Source organism: Lactuca virosa, chromosome 9, assembly GCF_052849685.1.
Source record: "Lactuca virosa cultivar CGN04683 chromosome 9, Lactuca_virosa_CGN04683_v6, whole genome shotgun sequence".
In the NCBI taxonomy this organism is placed as follows: domain Eukaryota; kingdom Viridiplantae; phylum Streptophyta; class Magnoliopsida; order Asterales; family Asteraceae; genus Lactuca; species Lactuca virosa.
The window spans coordinates 151,184,316-151,201,119 of record NC_136434.1 but is presented as its reverse complement, the minus strand read 5'-3'; the positions used below and the strand labels follow the sequence as shown (position 1 = coordinate 151,201,119).

General features: G+C 37.8%; 1 protein-coding gene across 1 annotated transcript; it reads right to left on the bottom strand.

The window, feature by feature from the left end:
• Window positions 1-201: 201 nt before the first annotated feature.
• Window positions 202-968, bottom strand: LOC145138494 (uncharacterized). Its single transcript, XM_079072583.1, has one exon. It carries the CDS (start codon window positions 916-918, stop codon window positions 397-399), a length of 522 nt encoding a protein of 173 aa, XP_078928709.1. The 5' UTR covers window positions 919-968; the 3' UTR covers window positions 202-396.
• Between the last annotated feature and the right edge of the window lie 15,836 nt (window positions 969-16,804).

The window sequence follows — 16,804 nt, the reverse complement described above, 5'->3', positions numbered from 1 at the left end:
GATCCCACTGCAGGAACAATGTGTGCAATTACTTCAGTGACCAATAAATGTTCATTTTCCATTCCTTTTCCTTCCAAATTGATTAATTATAGAAAAGGGTGATATTTGTTCATGATTTGTTTTCAGCTTATAAATTGAAGACCTTTAATTTATGGATCCTGGTTCGATTTATGCTTGTGACATTAATTGCTACCAGCAACATTTCGTATACAAAAATCAAACACATTCTGTAATCAATATTTTAATGAAATACATGTATAAATGACCATACTATATAACTCTGAAAACAAATAAATAATCATCCAAGCTTCATCAGCATTCCACAGAGATCTAGGTACTAAAAGTAGCAGTTGTAAGGTGAATCAATAGACATCTAACTTTGCAAAAAGCATTACTTTATGGATGGGTAACGGAAGGGATAGGAAAATCCTTAGGCAACTCTGGCAATGTGGGCTTCGGAATGACGGGAAACGTGGGCTTTGGAAACTCAGGAACCTCAGGCTTTGGAACTACAGGAACATCAGGTTTTGGAACCTCAGGAAGCTCAGGCTTTGGAAGCACGGGAAGCTCAGGCTTTGGAAGAACAGGAATCTCAGGCTTTGGAACCACGGGAACCTCAGGCTTAAGCAGCACGGGAAGCTCAGGCTTAGGAACGACCGGAAGCTCAGGCTTAGGAAGCACCGGAAGCTCAGGCTTTGGAAGCACCGGAAGCTCAGGTTTAGGAAGTACGGGAATCTCAGGCTTAGGAATGACAGGAAGCTCAGGCTTAGGAAGCACCGGAAGCTCAGGCTTAGGAACCACGGGAAGGTCAGGGATCTCTGCAAGTTTACGTGCCTCAGCAATGATGTTCCCGCTAAATGATGCTAAGCTGACCGAAACAAGAATCAGGATTATGGAATTTAGGTGAGAACGTCCCATGGTGTTGCAAAAGGTAGATATTTGAAATAAGAAACTAAGAAGTTAATTAATTCGAGATGGCTTGAAATGGTATATGTGTTCGTTTGGATTTATATAGTGGACGTGGGATGTTGGGAATAGTGTTAAGTACGTGAGTTGGTAGGAATTTCTTAGATTTGGGAGAGTTAGCTCAACTTCTCATCTGTACATAAGAGTTGAGCTGTCTTAAGATATGAAAATGTGGGGATGAGACTTGGCGACTTTCCTTAGGAGGGTTTAATAGAAAGCATATTTGTTTATTTATTTGACAAATGAAACATAGTAGGTTCTTCATGATGCAAAAAGTCGTAGGTTATAAATTTTAGTTATTGATAGTAAAAGTGGAAAATATAAACAGAATTTCTGTAATTCGATGAAATAAATTATATCCTTATTATTTGGTTCGAATATAAGAATTCAAAGACCCACCTTAACTTAATTTCCTAGTGCATATTATTGACCAATCCAAAACAATTAAATTTTGGGCCAGTACACAAGAAAATATATCTAGCACCAATATGAATTAGGAAAGCAGGTAAAATAATTTTTTTCCAAACTGAAATTTCACCAATTAAAACATAAAATTCAAGCTTCAACTGACTTTACATTCGTTAGAAATTCAATTTTTTTTTTTCTATGAACTAGAACTAACGAGGAGCTTGATTTACAAAGTGATGCACGGCGGTCAAGCAGACCTAAGATTATACCGCCAACCATTCTGGTGGATAGATCTACCAAATTTGGAGAAGTTCAAGATTCCAATGAAAAGAGAAAAACCGCACCTCACTTGCTAAATTGGCATTGATCATTTACTTACTCATTTATTATTTATTTTATAAGCATTCGTGTAGTAAAATATTCGGTTCTTGCCAACTTTCCATAATTAAACATTTACCTCTTTACGATTCTAATTAATCCGGACACTTTCCTTCCCTTTGACATTATACACTTATGTAGGTCACGTATTTAACACCCCAAATTTTAAGAGGCAATAGGAATGCCAAGGTACATAAAAGGGGAACAAGATAGAATGTGGCATACGAACACTTGCAAACAAGAAATGGTTTTTGGATGTGAGTTTAAATCCTTAAACTATGGTTGTAAATATTAAGCAAAATGTAAGAATGCTTAAAATGCGGGTTTTCGTTAATACATGAAACTTATTAGTGAAATGAAGAAAAGTGAACATGTGAATAATTACAAGGAAATGGCAATGAAATCCAGTTTTAGTGCACTGTATACACTACTAGAAAAACAACATTTTACGACGCGCAAACAATGACACGCAGTGATTTATGATAAACAAAAGCTTGCGCCCTAAAAATAATGTCATCTCTTCTAAAATTTGAAGGATAGAGGACGCGCATTTATGCGTGCCCTGAAATTCAGAAAAGAAAAAACAATACAAACACGGAGGGCGCTTATCTTATATGTGTGTCCTCTTCAAATGTCACTTTATATTTTTTTACTTAAACATGCGTTTTTAAAGGGGGAAAACGAAATCGTCTGGAATTCTAAAATTTTGAAGAACCCCGCGTCTACCCTCTCTCCTCAGTATCTCCCTTCATTCACTCCTTCCTTCTCTCTGTAAACCCTAAGCCATCGCCACCGCCACCACCGCCATTGAACCTTAAAAACTCAATCCACACTTCACCTTCATTCACTCAATCCGACCCTTTATTTTGAGCAAACCTACCGGAACCCTAGGTCTTGCCTTTTATGCTTTCACATCCTTCCTTCCCTAGTCGTATGTTATTCTGAATCCTTATTTCTTTTCTCTATCACGAACGCGCCTCTATCGCATCGCTCTGCTCACCGTTGTCGTCTTAGGCTCTTACGCCTCCATCGTGGTCTCTGTGCTCATCGTATCATCATACATGCCGCCTCTTCTCGTCGATATGCTCCTTGACCCTACACATGTAATATCATCAGTACTCCCTCTTCTCGTCGTTCTACTCCTTGACCCTACGCAGAGCGTGGCTATTACCTTCTTGTCCAACGACCCGTCAACTCCTCCATGCTTCCTCTTCATGGCTGCAGCAAACCCAAATCCCCTTTTCTGCCAATGATTTCCCCATGGCGTTCTGTGTGCATTGATAAGGGTTTTCACCTTCATCCTTTCTACTCTGACAGGTCTGATACATTCCCCTAAAAAAGAAAAATCATTGTTTATTCTTTTATTATCATCATCTTCATTACTACTTCACAGGTGAACGATCTTTCGTATCACTACTACACAAGTCATTTAATAGTGCGAATGGTTTTTATTTTTTGATGCGGTCCTTTCTAAAAACCGCCTTATTAAATATCTACAGCATCAAAAAAGAAGATAACCGCACCATAAAATAGCTTTATTAGTGCGGTTTCCCAAAATCGCACCATTAAAGCTTTTTTGAGGCGGTTTCCCAAAACCGCACTAAAAAATAATTTCGAAAACCGCCTCAAAAAACAATTAAAACCGCCTCAAAAGATAATTCGCACTAAAAAACATTGAACCGCACCAAAAAATAATTCGCACTAAAAAAATTCAACCGCATCATTAATCTTTCCTCTAAAAATTTCATTCGAATTTTTCATTCTTCACGAGATCCCTCCAAATTTTGTTCAAAATTTTCATGTTCAAGCAAGTTACAAGTTGGTTGATCCTTTGAATTTTTCATTTCCCTCCTACATTTTCGTTTTCCTTCTATATTTTCATTTCCCTCTAAAAATATGTGTGCCCTGCGTGTGCTTTACCCCTTTTTACAGACAACACAAGAAGCATATCTCTTTTCTTCTTCCTTTTTTTCTGATTAACGTTTGGTTTGTTTAAGGTGAAATAAGTTGGTTGATCGGAAATATGTAGGAGATGGTGGTGCTTCGATACTTCTCAGTAAAGGCACGAAATTTGTGTTCGGTGTTGACGGTGGTTAGTGGTGGAGATGGAAGGTATGCAGATAAACTAATTTTTGTTCTTCTTCCTTTTTTTTACTGATTTACGTTTGGTTTGTTTAAGGTGGAAAAAACGATGGTAACCGGGGATGTTGGGTGTTCTTCGTGGCTGTAATGGTGGTTTCCAGCAAAGGTAGGGCAGATGGCGATGGTGTCAACTGGTGATGGTTTATGCTCGGTTATAAAGGAGGTCAATGTAGAGATGCTCGACGGTGGTTAATGGCGATAAAAATGGTGTGGCTTGGTGAATCTTATGTTCTCGGCAACAAACACGCGGTAGAGATGATGGTGGTTTAAGGGTGGTTTCCGGTGGGATGGTTTTTTTTGGTGCTGTTTGCATTTTTTGGGGCGGTTTTCATCATTTTATGGTGCGGTTTGTATTTTTCCGCTACTATTTTTTGGTGCGGTTTTGACTATTTTTTGAGGCGGTTTTATAACCGCACTATTAAATGAGGGTATTTTTTGATGCGATATTTTTTAGTGCGGTTCAATAACTGCATCAAATAACTATTTTAACCGCATCAACAAATCATTTATGTACTAGTGTATGTACCTAAAGCAAAACTGAACCAATCTATCTCTAAGAAAAGCATATAAAGATATCATTAAAGCAGTGAAGGCAAGAATAATTGAATGTTATATGATTATGATCAGGGGCAAAATGTGTAATTTTTCCTAGTGAGTCAACCGTATTCAATGTCATAGCAGGTACTCTGTGTGAAATTCTTTTAGGTTACTTCATTTTTCATATTGGTTCTATTTATGTCTTTTCCAATAGCATTGGATAGCCAATTCTTCACACACGTCAAAAACAACTGCATTAACATGGTTTATTAGTTGGGTAACCCTAAGTAGTGATCCATCTGAATGGGTCTATGTTAACTTATTAAGTCTTGATATGTTTGATCACATTAATATATTGGAACCTAATAATAACTACTTTCTCCAAGTAGATGTTTGTGAATAAATTATAACATATTACTTTTTATGTGTCTTCAGAACAAGAGAAAGAGTGGTTTAGAGCTTTATCCCCCAGGAAAAGGAAACCTGACATATTTGGTCGTGGTCGTGCATTTGAGGTATACTTTTTAACACCCAAACCTTTCTCTTATCACATGAATAAAGGGCATGCACATCCAAGTATGCTATAAATCATATATTTGATTGATTTAGGATGTAACAAAATAAAAGGAGTTATAACCATGCAATAGATGCTTGCTTGAAAAAGACAACGTCAAAACATAGTTGGGGTTGATATGGTGGGGCATGAAATTTGTCTGATTTCTCTAACTATTTAATATTTTCTTCTTGTTGAGAATTTTAATCATACAATTCAGTTATCTCTTCGGTAAAACTGTCATAAAATGCCTCTGTTGTACTTCTTTACTACGGTCTTAGTCTTTGCCTTAAGGGCCTCCTCCTCATTTTGCAAGATGCTTTTTGAGTTCATGAATGGAAATAATATTTGAATTGGTAAAATGAAATACTTTCTCCTTCGTCTCGGCTTCTTGATATTTCTAGAAACTATAAGATCCATGCCTTCTGAATTTGAATTGATTTCACCACCTTTATTTTATTTTATTTTATTTTTTTTGGATTGCAATCATTGGAAAAATGGTAGTTTTCTCTACCATATCTGTGAAACTTAACAGCAGCATCACTGGTCAGATCACCTTTTATAGGGGTTTAAACTTTCTTCATCTTTGGGGGTTTATACTGTGAGGTAGCATTCTATACAAGTGAAGGTCTTCATATAGCGACTCTGTAGCTGATGCTTACAAATTGTTGTCCTTGTAGTCTTGGATTTTTATGGACATGTTCTGATCCTTTGATTTTATTCTACAACATGTCCCACTTCTAGTTAGCCGACTCACATATACGTATAATAGATGTTTATGGGCCTTCCATGTTAATAACAAACCAACACACTCTGGAAAACAATTAAGGATTGTTTAAGCATATCACTTGTTTTTTAAGGAATGTTATTAATAGAGGCCTTCTTAGGATATGACCGATCAACAGGTTACGAATGCATAAATTGCTTCAAGAGTTTGGAAGAGATGTTTATTAAATCAGTTGAATTAAGAAAATATAACATAATATAAATACTCCAAAGTTTCTATCTATTTCAATAACATTTTGTATAAAATTGTCCATATACTTTGTGAGACTTAATTTTTTTTTCTTACATTTCCTTTATCTGTAGGACAAGGAGGAATCTTCAAGGTCTCTTTCTAGAAATGAAAATGCTTGAGAAAGAGAGGTTGCATAGCTGTCTGAAAGGGAGGTGACTCCTGGATGGGTAACCCCCATTGTGTGTTTATTTAAAATTTCTTGAAGAATTAACATGGTTTATTAGTTGTGTCTGCTACGAACATGTTTATTGGCTGTCTGAAAGGGAGGTGACTCCTGGATTTGGGAATGGATTTCAAGCTACTCCAAAGACTAGCACCACCAATCAAATTCACAAAGCTTATGGAAGCTCTGATCGTTTGCCTTCTGCTCATACATGGTAAGATAATCATGTTTCTCTGTCAAATTACCTTTTTGTCCCTGAGCTATGTTACACTACAAAAGAAGCATGCTACATTTTTCTACGTCACAAACAACATGAATGTTTCAAGAAATTTTCATATTCATTCACCAAAAGTTACTTCAATTGCGATTATTATCCATACATGTTCCTGTTCATTAAACCAAAGTATTTATGGTGTCAGGTTACTTAGTAAAAACTTGTAGTTGGTATTGACCAATGACTATTGATTAACTTACTTTTTTCTGTTTGATGATGAGCCAACTGGGAGGGAAATTGTTAATTTTTCAAAGTACTCTTCCATCACTTGGTGTGGGTAGGTTAAGGTTGCGAGGAGATGATATTCGGGCATATGGGACAGATAGAGAATACCAGAAGCTCCCTTTTATAAACAAATGGCTGCTGATAGTAATAAATTGATTCTCATAATTCTTTGCATTTATTTAACTTCAATTACAATTTAGAGCATCCTACTTTTCACTTTGTTTCTTATCAACAGCAGGAGATAGCAACACACTTTCACTTATGAGTGTATCATAGCATCCTACTTTCATTTCATTCTATTACAACATTCTACTTTCAAATTCTTTCTACAAGTTGATAGATTTTCAAAACATGATATGTTGTAATATGATAAAGAAATGAATGACATGATACCTAAAAATTTCTTTGCAATTTCTGAAAATTTAGCCTGATCGCAGATCTGAGTCATAGCCTTGACTCGGGTATCTGCAGGCACTGGCAAATCCTTCATGAACTGTGAAAAAGTTAGAAATTTCTGAGAGGCTGCAACAAGATCAAGAAGCTCTGCTTCAACTTTTTCCAATGTTTTGGCTTTTGCAGCTGCATAGTTTCCAGACCCCCCAAACATCGCCACTGGAACCTGAACCACATATATAAATTATATATATTTACTTATTTACAATAAACAAAAAACTATTTAAATAACACAAGTACACTGATATAACTTCGGTATGTATGTATTTACTGATATTGTTTTGTCTTGGTTTTTGTTTTATGAAAGCTTGGATAGTAATAAATTGATTCTCATAATTCTTTGCATTTATTTGACTCAGCTGACATTCTGTGTGGGATTAGAATCGCTGCTCGTTTAAGATTTCAATTTTCCAGAGAAACCACTCATCATAAGTAAAAAAAGGGTTAAGGGTTGATTGAATGAGAGAAAAGAAAACACCAACACTCCACGGATAATAAGAATAAAAAAAATAAAATGTGAGGCAAAAAAGGTAAAACAAACTCGTATGTATGAATATGATTTGAATGGTAATTAAATTTATAGTGTATGCATGTTTTGGTTTGCGTGCAGTCTTTGTTTGGCAACTTGGACAAACTTGTAGCACCTGGTCGTCCATGCCACTCTTGGTAAAACAAATTTATAGTGTACTTCTTCCATTCATGTTAGTAATTTCTCATTATGATGTGTTGTTTCTTGTGCAATTTTATTTTTAGGAGGTATTTTACTTTATTAAATGTTTAAAGTTACAGGACATGAGTATGGGCACATCATAGAACATTTTAGGGCAGTTGTTGGTCTTCCTCTTGGTGATCCATCAATGAAGTGGCCAACTTGCATCATGTAATAACATTTTAGGCGAAGATGTAGGTATATGTTTTTTTTAATGAATAATGTAATTATATGTATCAATATGAAATAAAGTTTGTTATTTAATATGTGATAATCATGTATAGGGACAAAACAACTTCTATTGATTTGTTTTATCTTTCCATGGATCGATTATTTGAATGACATTAAATTTTATGCAATGGATTGTATTTTTTGTATATGGTATTTTATTTTCTGTTATGAGACATTAAATGCAAATTTAATTTGAAAATTAGTAAATTTATAAATAATATTTTTTTTAAACATTTAAAATTATGATATGCAAAAATGTGTGTCATCATCATTTATGACATGACCTTTCTTGACAGGGGCTTCCTTGATACGCATTGCGTGTCATAAACACGCGCGTCGTAAGGTTACGACACGCAAATGCGTGTCGTCTTCCTTTATGACAGGGCCTTCCTTGATACGCATTGTGTGTCATAACTGCGCGTCGTAAATGCGTGTCATAAATGCGCGTCGTTAATACACGACACGCAAAAGCGTGTCGTCTCTCGTTATGAAGGTGCCTTCCTTGACACACATTTGCGCGTCGTCTGAGCATTTTACGACACGCATTGCGCGTCGTAAAAGGCTGTTTTTCTAGTAGTGATAAGTAATTTAGTTGTTCCTATATGGATCAACAACAACTAAGAATGAAACGCAAAAAAAAAAAAACCAGCTTTTTGGACTTGGAATGGAAAAGTTATGTCAAATGGAAGTGTTAAGCGTTTTTATGAGATGTACCACTTGAAAAAAACCACGGAAACCCTTGGTTCAGAATCAGAAATATTGATGCTCACACATAATGTTAAACCAAAAACAAAATAGAATGTTAAAAAATAAGCTTTTGGAACTAAAATGAAAACAATATTATGTATGGAATGTAGATGCATGAATAGGTTGAGTAATAAAATGTATATGAAATGATACATGGAACTTTCTTTGGCAATCGATTTTATGTACCTGATTAAGTATTACCCTGGTTCCAATAGGCGGTTAATACAATTAGGTACCCAGGTCAAAAATAATTAGGGTGTTGAAATAAGGATGTTATGCATGGTATAAGAATGGGTATCACCAATAACAATCGGTCCGAGTTGACCAATAGTGAACCCCGAAGCGCCTTTCATAAGTCGAATAGCTGCCGAGGGAGGGCTCATACATACATAGTAGGTATAATGGCATGTCCAACTTGATTCCATTTTGATTAAAGCCATGTTCTCGAGTTTTTCTAATGGAGAGGAACGGAAAGAAAGGGAAGTTGCCTTTCATTCCCTTCCCTTGCCCTTACATTCATCCCAAATGGGCTCGAGAGAAAAGATTTCATGAAAAATTAGTCTTTTCTTCCCCTATCAATCATTCGTTTCCTTCTCTTTCCTCCTTAAAGCATAGTTACAGAGTTCAACTTAAGGACGGAAAGGAACGGAAGTTGAATGAAACAGAAAGAAAAGAAGATACAAAAAATGGTTTTCCTTATTTTTTTTAAGGAAATGGGAAGGAAAGAAAGCGTCTTGGTGGATAATCGTCCTTGAAAATTTTCCTCCAAAATTAGAGAGATTTGGAGAGAAAGAATCATGTTCTTATACATATCTTTTATTTTGACAGATTTTTCGTTCAACGCTACTATAAAAGAGTTAACATTGTAACAACGTAATTTTTCAAAACAATTTTTCATTTAAAAAACATTCATTCATTCCCACGATAATCATAAAAACATAATGTGTCCACTGTAACATAACAAAACATGTCCCAAGATCTCGATATTATAAACTCCATAAGTGTGTACGGATCATGTCGGCGCCTTCCCGCGTTCCTCGCTAGTACCTGAAACACATCACACAACAACTGTAAGCATAAACGCTTAGTGAGTTCCCCAAAATACCTCATACCCCACATACGCCTTTCCAGGCCACAACTCTGTAGGATCTTCCGATCCGTGTGTCTCAGGGGACTTCTGTCCCAAATCCTGGTAGACCTTCCGGTCCGTACCCTCTTGACCTTCCGGCCCATATCATCTCGACCTTCCGGTCCTTACCATACGTAACATACATAGCACATACATACATATCATCTTGACCTTCCGGTCCTTATCATTCATAGCATACATAACACATACATATCACATAACCGCATATAGCACATACATCATAGCATACAAGACCTTCCCGTCACACATAGGTACCCTTCCAGGTACAGTATAGTGAGAAAACTCACCTCAATGAAGCCGGATAACCTCTCGTGCTCAACGTCCCGACTTAGCCTCCTCCTATTATTCAAATAACATTCCCGATCAATACTCTCTCATGATCTCATCTCTACAGACTGGGTAGAAGGCCATTCTACCCTTCCCTGAACTCTCCTGAATCAGCCTTGACCAGAACCCTAAAGTCAACGAAAGTCAACGGTCAACTTTGACCCGACTCGCCGAGTGCACTAGGGTGACTCGGCGAGTACACGCCTGCCCTCTACGCCCCTGGTCCTCCCTTGACTCGCTGAGTCAACCTTATACTCCATAGGTCGTCACAGGTCGCGAGTCGCGGGGCAACCCGACTCGACTCGTCGAGTCTGCTCATGGACTCGGCGAGTTCATTCCATGATCACTATATAAGTAATTTAGTTGTTCCTATATGGATCAAAAAACAACTATGAATGAAATGCATAAAAAAAATCAACTTTTTGGACTTGAAATTGAAAAAGTTATGTCAAATGGAAGTGTTATTTTGGGAGATGTACCACTTGAAAAAAACTACGGAAAACCTTGGTTGTGAATCAGAAATATTGATGCTCACACATAATGTCAAACCAAAAACAAATTAAATGTTAAAAAATATGCTTGTGGATCTAAAATGAAAACAATATTATTTATAGAATGTAGATACATGAATTGGTTGAGTAATAAAATGTATATGAAATGATACCTGGAAATTTCTTTGGTAACCGAGTTTATGTACATGATTAAGTATTACCCCGGTTCCAAAAGGCGGTTAATACAATTAGGTTCACAGGTCAAAATAATTAGAGTGTTGAAATAAGGAAGTTATGCATGGTATAAGAATGGGTATCACCAATAACAATCGGTTCGAGTTGACCAATAGTGAACCGTGTAGCGCGTTTCATAAGTCGAATAGTTGCCGAGGAAGGGCTCACACAAACGTAGTAGGTATAATGGCATGTCTAGCTTGACTCCATTTTGATGAAAGCCATGTTCTAGAGTTTTTCTAAGGGAGAGGAACGGAAAGAAAGGGAAGTTGCCTTTCCTTCCCTTCCCTTTCCCTTACATTCATCCAAAATGGGCTCGAGAGGAAAGATTTCATGAAAAATTCGTCTTTTCTTCCCCCACCAATCCTTCATTTCCTTCGCTTTCCTCCTTAAAGCCTAGTTACGAAGCTCCACTTAAGGAAGGAAAGGAACGGAAGTTGAACGAAACAGAAAGAATAGAAGATAAAAAAAAGTTTTCCTTATTTTTTTTAAGGAAGTGGGAAGGAAATAAAGGATCTTGGTGGATAATTTTCCTTGAAAATTTTCCTCCCAAATTAGAGAGATTTGGAGAGAAAGAATCATGTTCTTATACATATCTTTTATTTTGACAGATTTTTTGTTCAAACCTATTATAAAAGAGTTAACATCATGTTATCTGAGCCTCTATATCATTCTCATGCCATCTACTAGAGAAGATATGGAAAGAAGATTATATGTTGGAGCTACAATAAGAATTGGAGGGCATTCATGATGTATTTCACGTATGCTACCTGACAAAGTTGAAGGGTGATGAGGTAGATTGTAACACCAGTCAAAATAGGTCAACAACAATCACATGTGACTATGCCAATCATGTAATGTGATTTTGTTAAACTAGTAATGTGATAAACTTACTATGTAATTCATGTAAAAATATGAACTTTCATACATAATTTATGATACAACTTAAAGTATACGTCCATACGATTCCAAAAATATAGAGAACGTCTAAATCTGACTTTGTGTGAATAAGTTATGACAAACCCTAACAATATAAATCTCTATAACAAAGAGGAATTTAAAATAGACTTAGAATTAGCTATTGGAGTCTAAATGAAAGTTGTAGTACTTAGAAATACCTACGCGTGGACATAAAGAACGTCAAAAGCGGAGTTCGTATGCAAAAGTTATGACCTTCCGAAGATGCAGCTGTCTAAGGACATGACACGTGGCAGAAACCCTAGCCGCCTTAAGTCACGACGTCAAAATGAAGTTCACGACGTGAAACCTGTCAGGGACACTAATCGGGACTAGAAAACACGTGTTAAAGCTACGGGCTGACTCATGGATGTTCACGACGTGACCCAAGGTATGTCACGACGTGAAATGGCCCAGAAGAGCCTATAAATAGCGATCAAGACCCTTTCATTTCTTACACCAAATCTATTCTTTCTCTCTCGTTTCCGAATGTCGTTTCCCTTCCCGAGCCTGACAATGACGAGCCTCTAACCGTTTAGATTCTATAGATCACGCTACTAGGGTGAGTTTCACGGCCCCAATTTCTAATATTTTCGGGGGAAAACGCATGCTAAATATTTTATATACGTTATTATTATGTCTATATAATAGTATATTAGTATCAATGTAGATAGTTATAATAATCGGGATATAGTTGTTTAAATATAATATTTTGTATATATACAACTATTATCAACTTGTTAGCATGTTCTTGTACTAATGTAGATCTTGAGTTATACTTAGGATTCTATATATATGTTGTGTGCGATATAGTTCCGAAGTTATACTCGGAAGTTCTATATGTTAATGGATAAGTATGTTGTTATTGTTGGTTTTATGTTAAGATAAAACCTGGTATGTTATATGTTGCTATTGTTGGTTTTATGTCAAGATAAAACCAGGTATGTTATATGTTGTTATTGTAGGTTTTATGTCAAGATAAAACCTGGTTTTAACTCAAAGTTATAGTTGTTATACTGCCTAAATGTTATGAAGTTAAGAGTAATGTTTAAAAGCATAATCTAGTAACTTAGGGTTTTAGACATGAAAATGCTTTTGTTGTTAGGACTATAGAACGCTGTCAAAGTCAACATGAGCTACCTCATTCATCAACTAAGATTGGGGATCTTAGTGGAAGTCCTCTGACCTGTAACCGTTAATCCCGTTTGAGCGAGGAAGTCGTGTATGAATAAGATACGGGTTGACGACCCCACTCCTGGTTGTTAATTACAACCCAAGACAAGCGAGTGACGATCCGTTCCTTTTATTTGTTATTGTTCCGGCGTCGATGAAGCGTGCGGTATTGTTTCTCATGGTAAATCATGAGTGTGTTGTTTCTCATGGTAAATCATGAGTGTGTTTTGTCAGAGGTTTTGTTGTCAAGCAGCGGTTACAGACTCATGGTAGCAACTTGTTAGAAACATTATACTTCGTCGTTATATAAGTATTAATGTTAAGTATAAGTTTCCCCATACTTATACCTTAGGTTCAAATGATGTGTAGGTATATCACTTATTTAATAAGTAAACCATTATACCTAATATATATACTAAATGTTGGAGAGTCAAAATGATACTTTCGAAACTATACTTTTTGAACATGAGAAAAAGTGTTATTTTATATGGAGTCAAAACCTGTAAACTCACCAACTTTATGTTGACCTATTTTAAAATGCATGTGTTTTCAGGAAGTTGATAACTATAATACGAAGAATGACGTTACACCGCCCGGTGTTTCCGCCGACGGCCGGGGTGTGACATAGATACTAGAAGAAAAGACTCATTTAGGAACCAAAGGAAATTGTGGATGGAAAGACTATGTAATTGAGAAGAAAGATGATAGATATTGTACCGGTTGAATGGAGACTTCCCACCGGTGCAAATCTTACTTGAGAAACGAAATATGATATAAAGAAAAGATACCCACAACTTTTTCAAGATCTTGCGATTCCGAGGACCGAATCGTCCTAAGATGGAGGTAATTGTAACACTTTACTTTTAGGGATGTATTTTTTTTAAACTAGAAATCTAAATAAAATAAATATCAAAATAATAGATTGAAATATCAAAATAATAATAATAATAATGTTTAATTTGAATACAAGGAAATTCTTAGAAGATTAAAATATTGTATTCAAATATTTTAATAGTTTATTAGTAGTTTGTAGGTGGGGTATCTTGGCATCACCCTAAGGGATATTATAATATGATTAATGAAGAATAAATGTTTAAATGGTTTATAGTAATGCCAAATTAAAAAAAGCCATTATTTATGAAGTTTGAAAGTTAATAAGTGTCAACATGTGTATTGTAGGTGAAGAGGTGTAAGAAGAATCGTAGTGCAAGTGAAGTGGTAGTGTCTATACAACTAATACAACTAAGGTGAATTTATTCGTGCACATGTACTATAAACATACTTTATAACTCTTCAGCATTTTTCTTGAACTTGATTCTATGTGTTGCATAGTACTTGTTGCATCATGAAAGCCTATTTTGAAAATATATCTAATTAACTTGTGTTGAATGATTTCTAAAAGTATTTTGTGAGCATCCTATATGTGCATTTCATATTAGGATAGGTTGGGCTTGAAGTGACACTAGGCATGTATACTAGACCGCAAATGTAACAAATTTGACCGGAAATGGAACAAGTCGGAATAGAACCCGAAAAACCCACAAACCAAATAAGACATAAATTAAAAATCGAAAACCGGATCGAATACAACTAATCGAACTTGGTTCAGTTGTACTAAGAAATGTGCTATTTAAGAAAGTGTTAGAAACGGAACCGGACCAGGAACCGAAAAAACAGAAGTGGAATAAGTCGTAAACTAAGAACCGAGAACCCGACCGATTACTATTACCCAGTTCCAACAGGTTTGTTCCGGATTGGTTTTTCGGTTAAAATGCCCATCCCTAAGTGACTCTAGGGTACCAAAATCTATTATTATGCGTTGTGAGGGGTTTTATTTCTGGATATTAATCACCACTATGCGTAAAGTGGTTAGATACACTTTACATGGGCGTGTGCAATGGTCCACAGTGAGTAGCCATTAGTCAGAGACTTTATGGTGGTTAGGAACTCTTCGAGTTTGTAGTGGTTGAGTTCGAGGCGGTTGGCTCGTTGAGGACCAGTTTCGGCTGTTGAGACTTTCAGGTTCGATGTATGGGTTGTTATATGCACTCCAGGAAGGGCAACAATGGTTTGGCAACCAACTTTAGAGACAGGAACCCCATGGCGAGACACGATCTCGCGAACGTACAATTCGGCCAATTTCTCGGCCGATGAGCTCTCCCGTATAGCCAATAAGTGGGCGCTCTTGGTCAATCGATCCACGATGACCCATATAGCATCGAACCCCTTTGCCGTCCTCGACAAAATGGTAATAAAATCCATCGTGATCTGTTCCCATTTCCACATGGGAATCTCTAGGGGCTGCAGCTTTCCATGCGGCCTCTGATGCTCGGCCTTGACCATCCTACAGGTCAAGCACCTCTCGACGTACCAAGCGATCTCTCGCTTCATACACGTCCACCAATAGCTCAAGCTCAAATCCCGATACATCTTGGTGGCCCCCGGGTGAATAGAGAAATGAGACTTATGAGCCTCTTCCATAACTGTCTGTCTAACCCCACCAGACATCGGAACCCACACCCGACCGCATCGGGTCAATAGTCCCCGACTATCCTGTACGAACCGGGTATTCTCACCCTTGATCCTCTCCAGCTTCCAATTCTCCGGTCGCATGCCCTCTACCTGGGCATCTCTGATCAAACTCACAAGCGGAGAATCCACCGCTATCCTCACACATACCGCGGGGGTGGAAGACCCAGCTGACTTGCGGCTCAAAGCATCCGCAACCACATTCGCTTTACTGGGCTGGTAAAGGATCTCACAATCGTAGTCCTTGACTACATCCAGCCACCTGCGCTGCCTCATGTTCAGGTTCAGCTGATCCATGATATGTCTCAAGCTCTTGTGATCCGTGTAAATGGTACAGCGGACCGCATAGAGGTAATGTCTCCATATCTTGAGGGCGAACACCACCGCCCCCAGCTCCAAGTCATGCGTAGGGTATCTCGTCTCATGCGGCTTCAGCTGCCGCGATGCGTACGCTATCACTCGTCCTCTCTGCATGAGGACCGCCCCTAAACCTGTGATGGATGCATCACAGAACACCACAAAATCCTCTACTCCCTCCGGGACTGTCAATACTGGTGCCTCACACAAATGCTGACGGAGGGTCTCAAACGCCCTCTGTTGCTCGGGACCCCACCGGAAATCCACCCCCTTCCTCGTCAGGCGAGTGAGGGGTACTGCAATCTTGGAGAAATCCCGTATGAACCTCCGGTAGTACCCTGCCAATCCCAGAAAGCTCCTAATATCTGAGGGAGATTTCGGAATCTCCCACTGCATAACCGCCTCGATTTTGGCCGGATCGAACAAAATCCCCTCCTGGTTAACGAGATGTCCGAGGAACTGGACCTCTCGTAACCAAAACTCACACTTCGAGAACTTGGCGTACAGCCGTTCTCGTCTCAGAACTCCCAACAGTTCTCGCAGATGCTCCTCATGCTGCTCTCGGGTCTTGGAATACACCAAGATATCATCTATAAACACTATAACTGAGCGATCAAGCATCGGTCTGCAGACCCGATTCATCAGGTCCATGAACACTGCTGGCGCGTTGGTGAGCCCAAACGACATCACCACGAACTCGTAATGTCCATAAAGAGTTCGGAATGTGGTCTTCTCCACGTCCTCCTCTCTGACCCTGACCTGATGATACCCAGACCTCAAGT

What these genes read in the sequence shown, in the direction of transcription:
- LOC145138494 (XM_079072583.1), bottom strand. Translation starts at nt 918, where the DNA reads ATGGGACGTTCTCACCTAAATTCCATAATCCTGATTCTTGTTTCGGTC.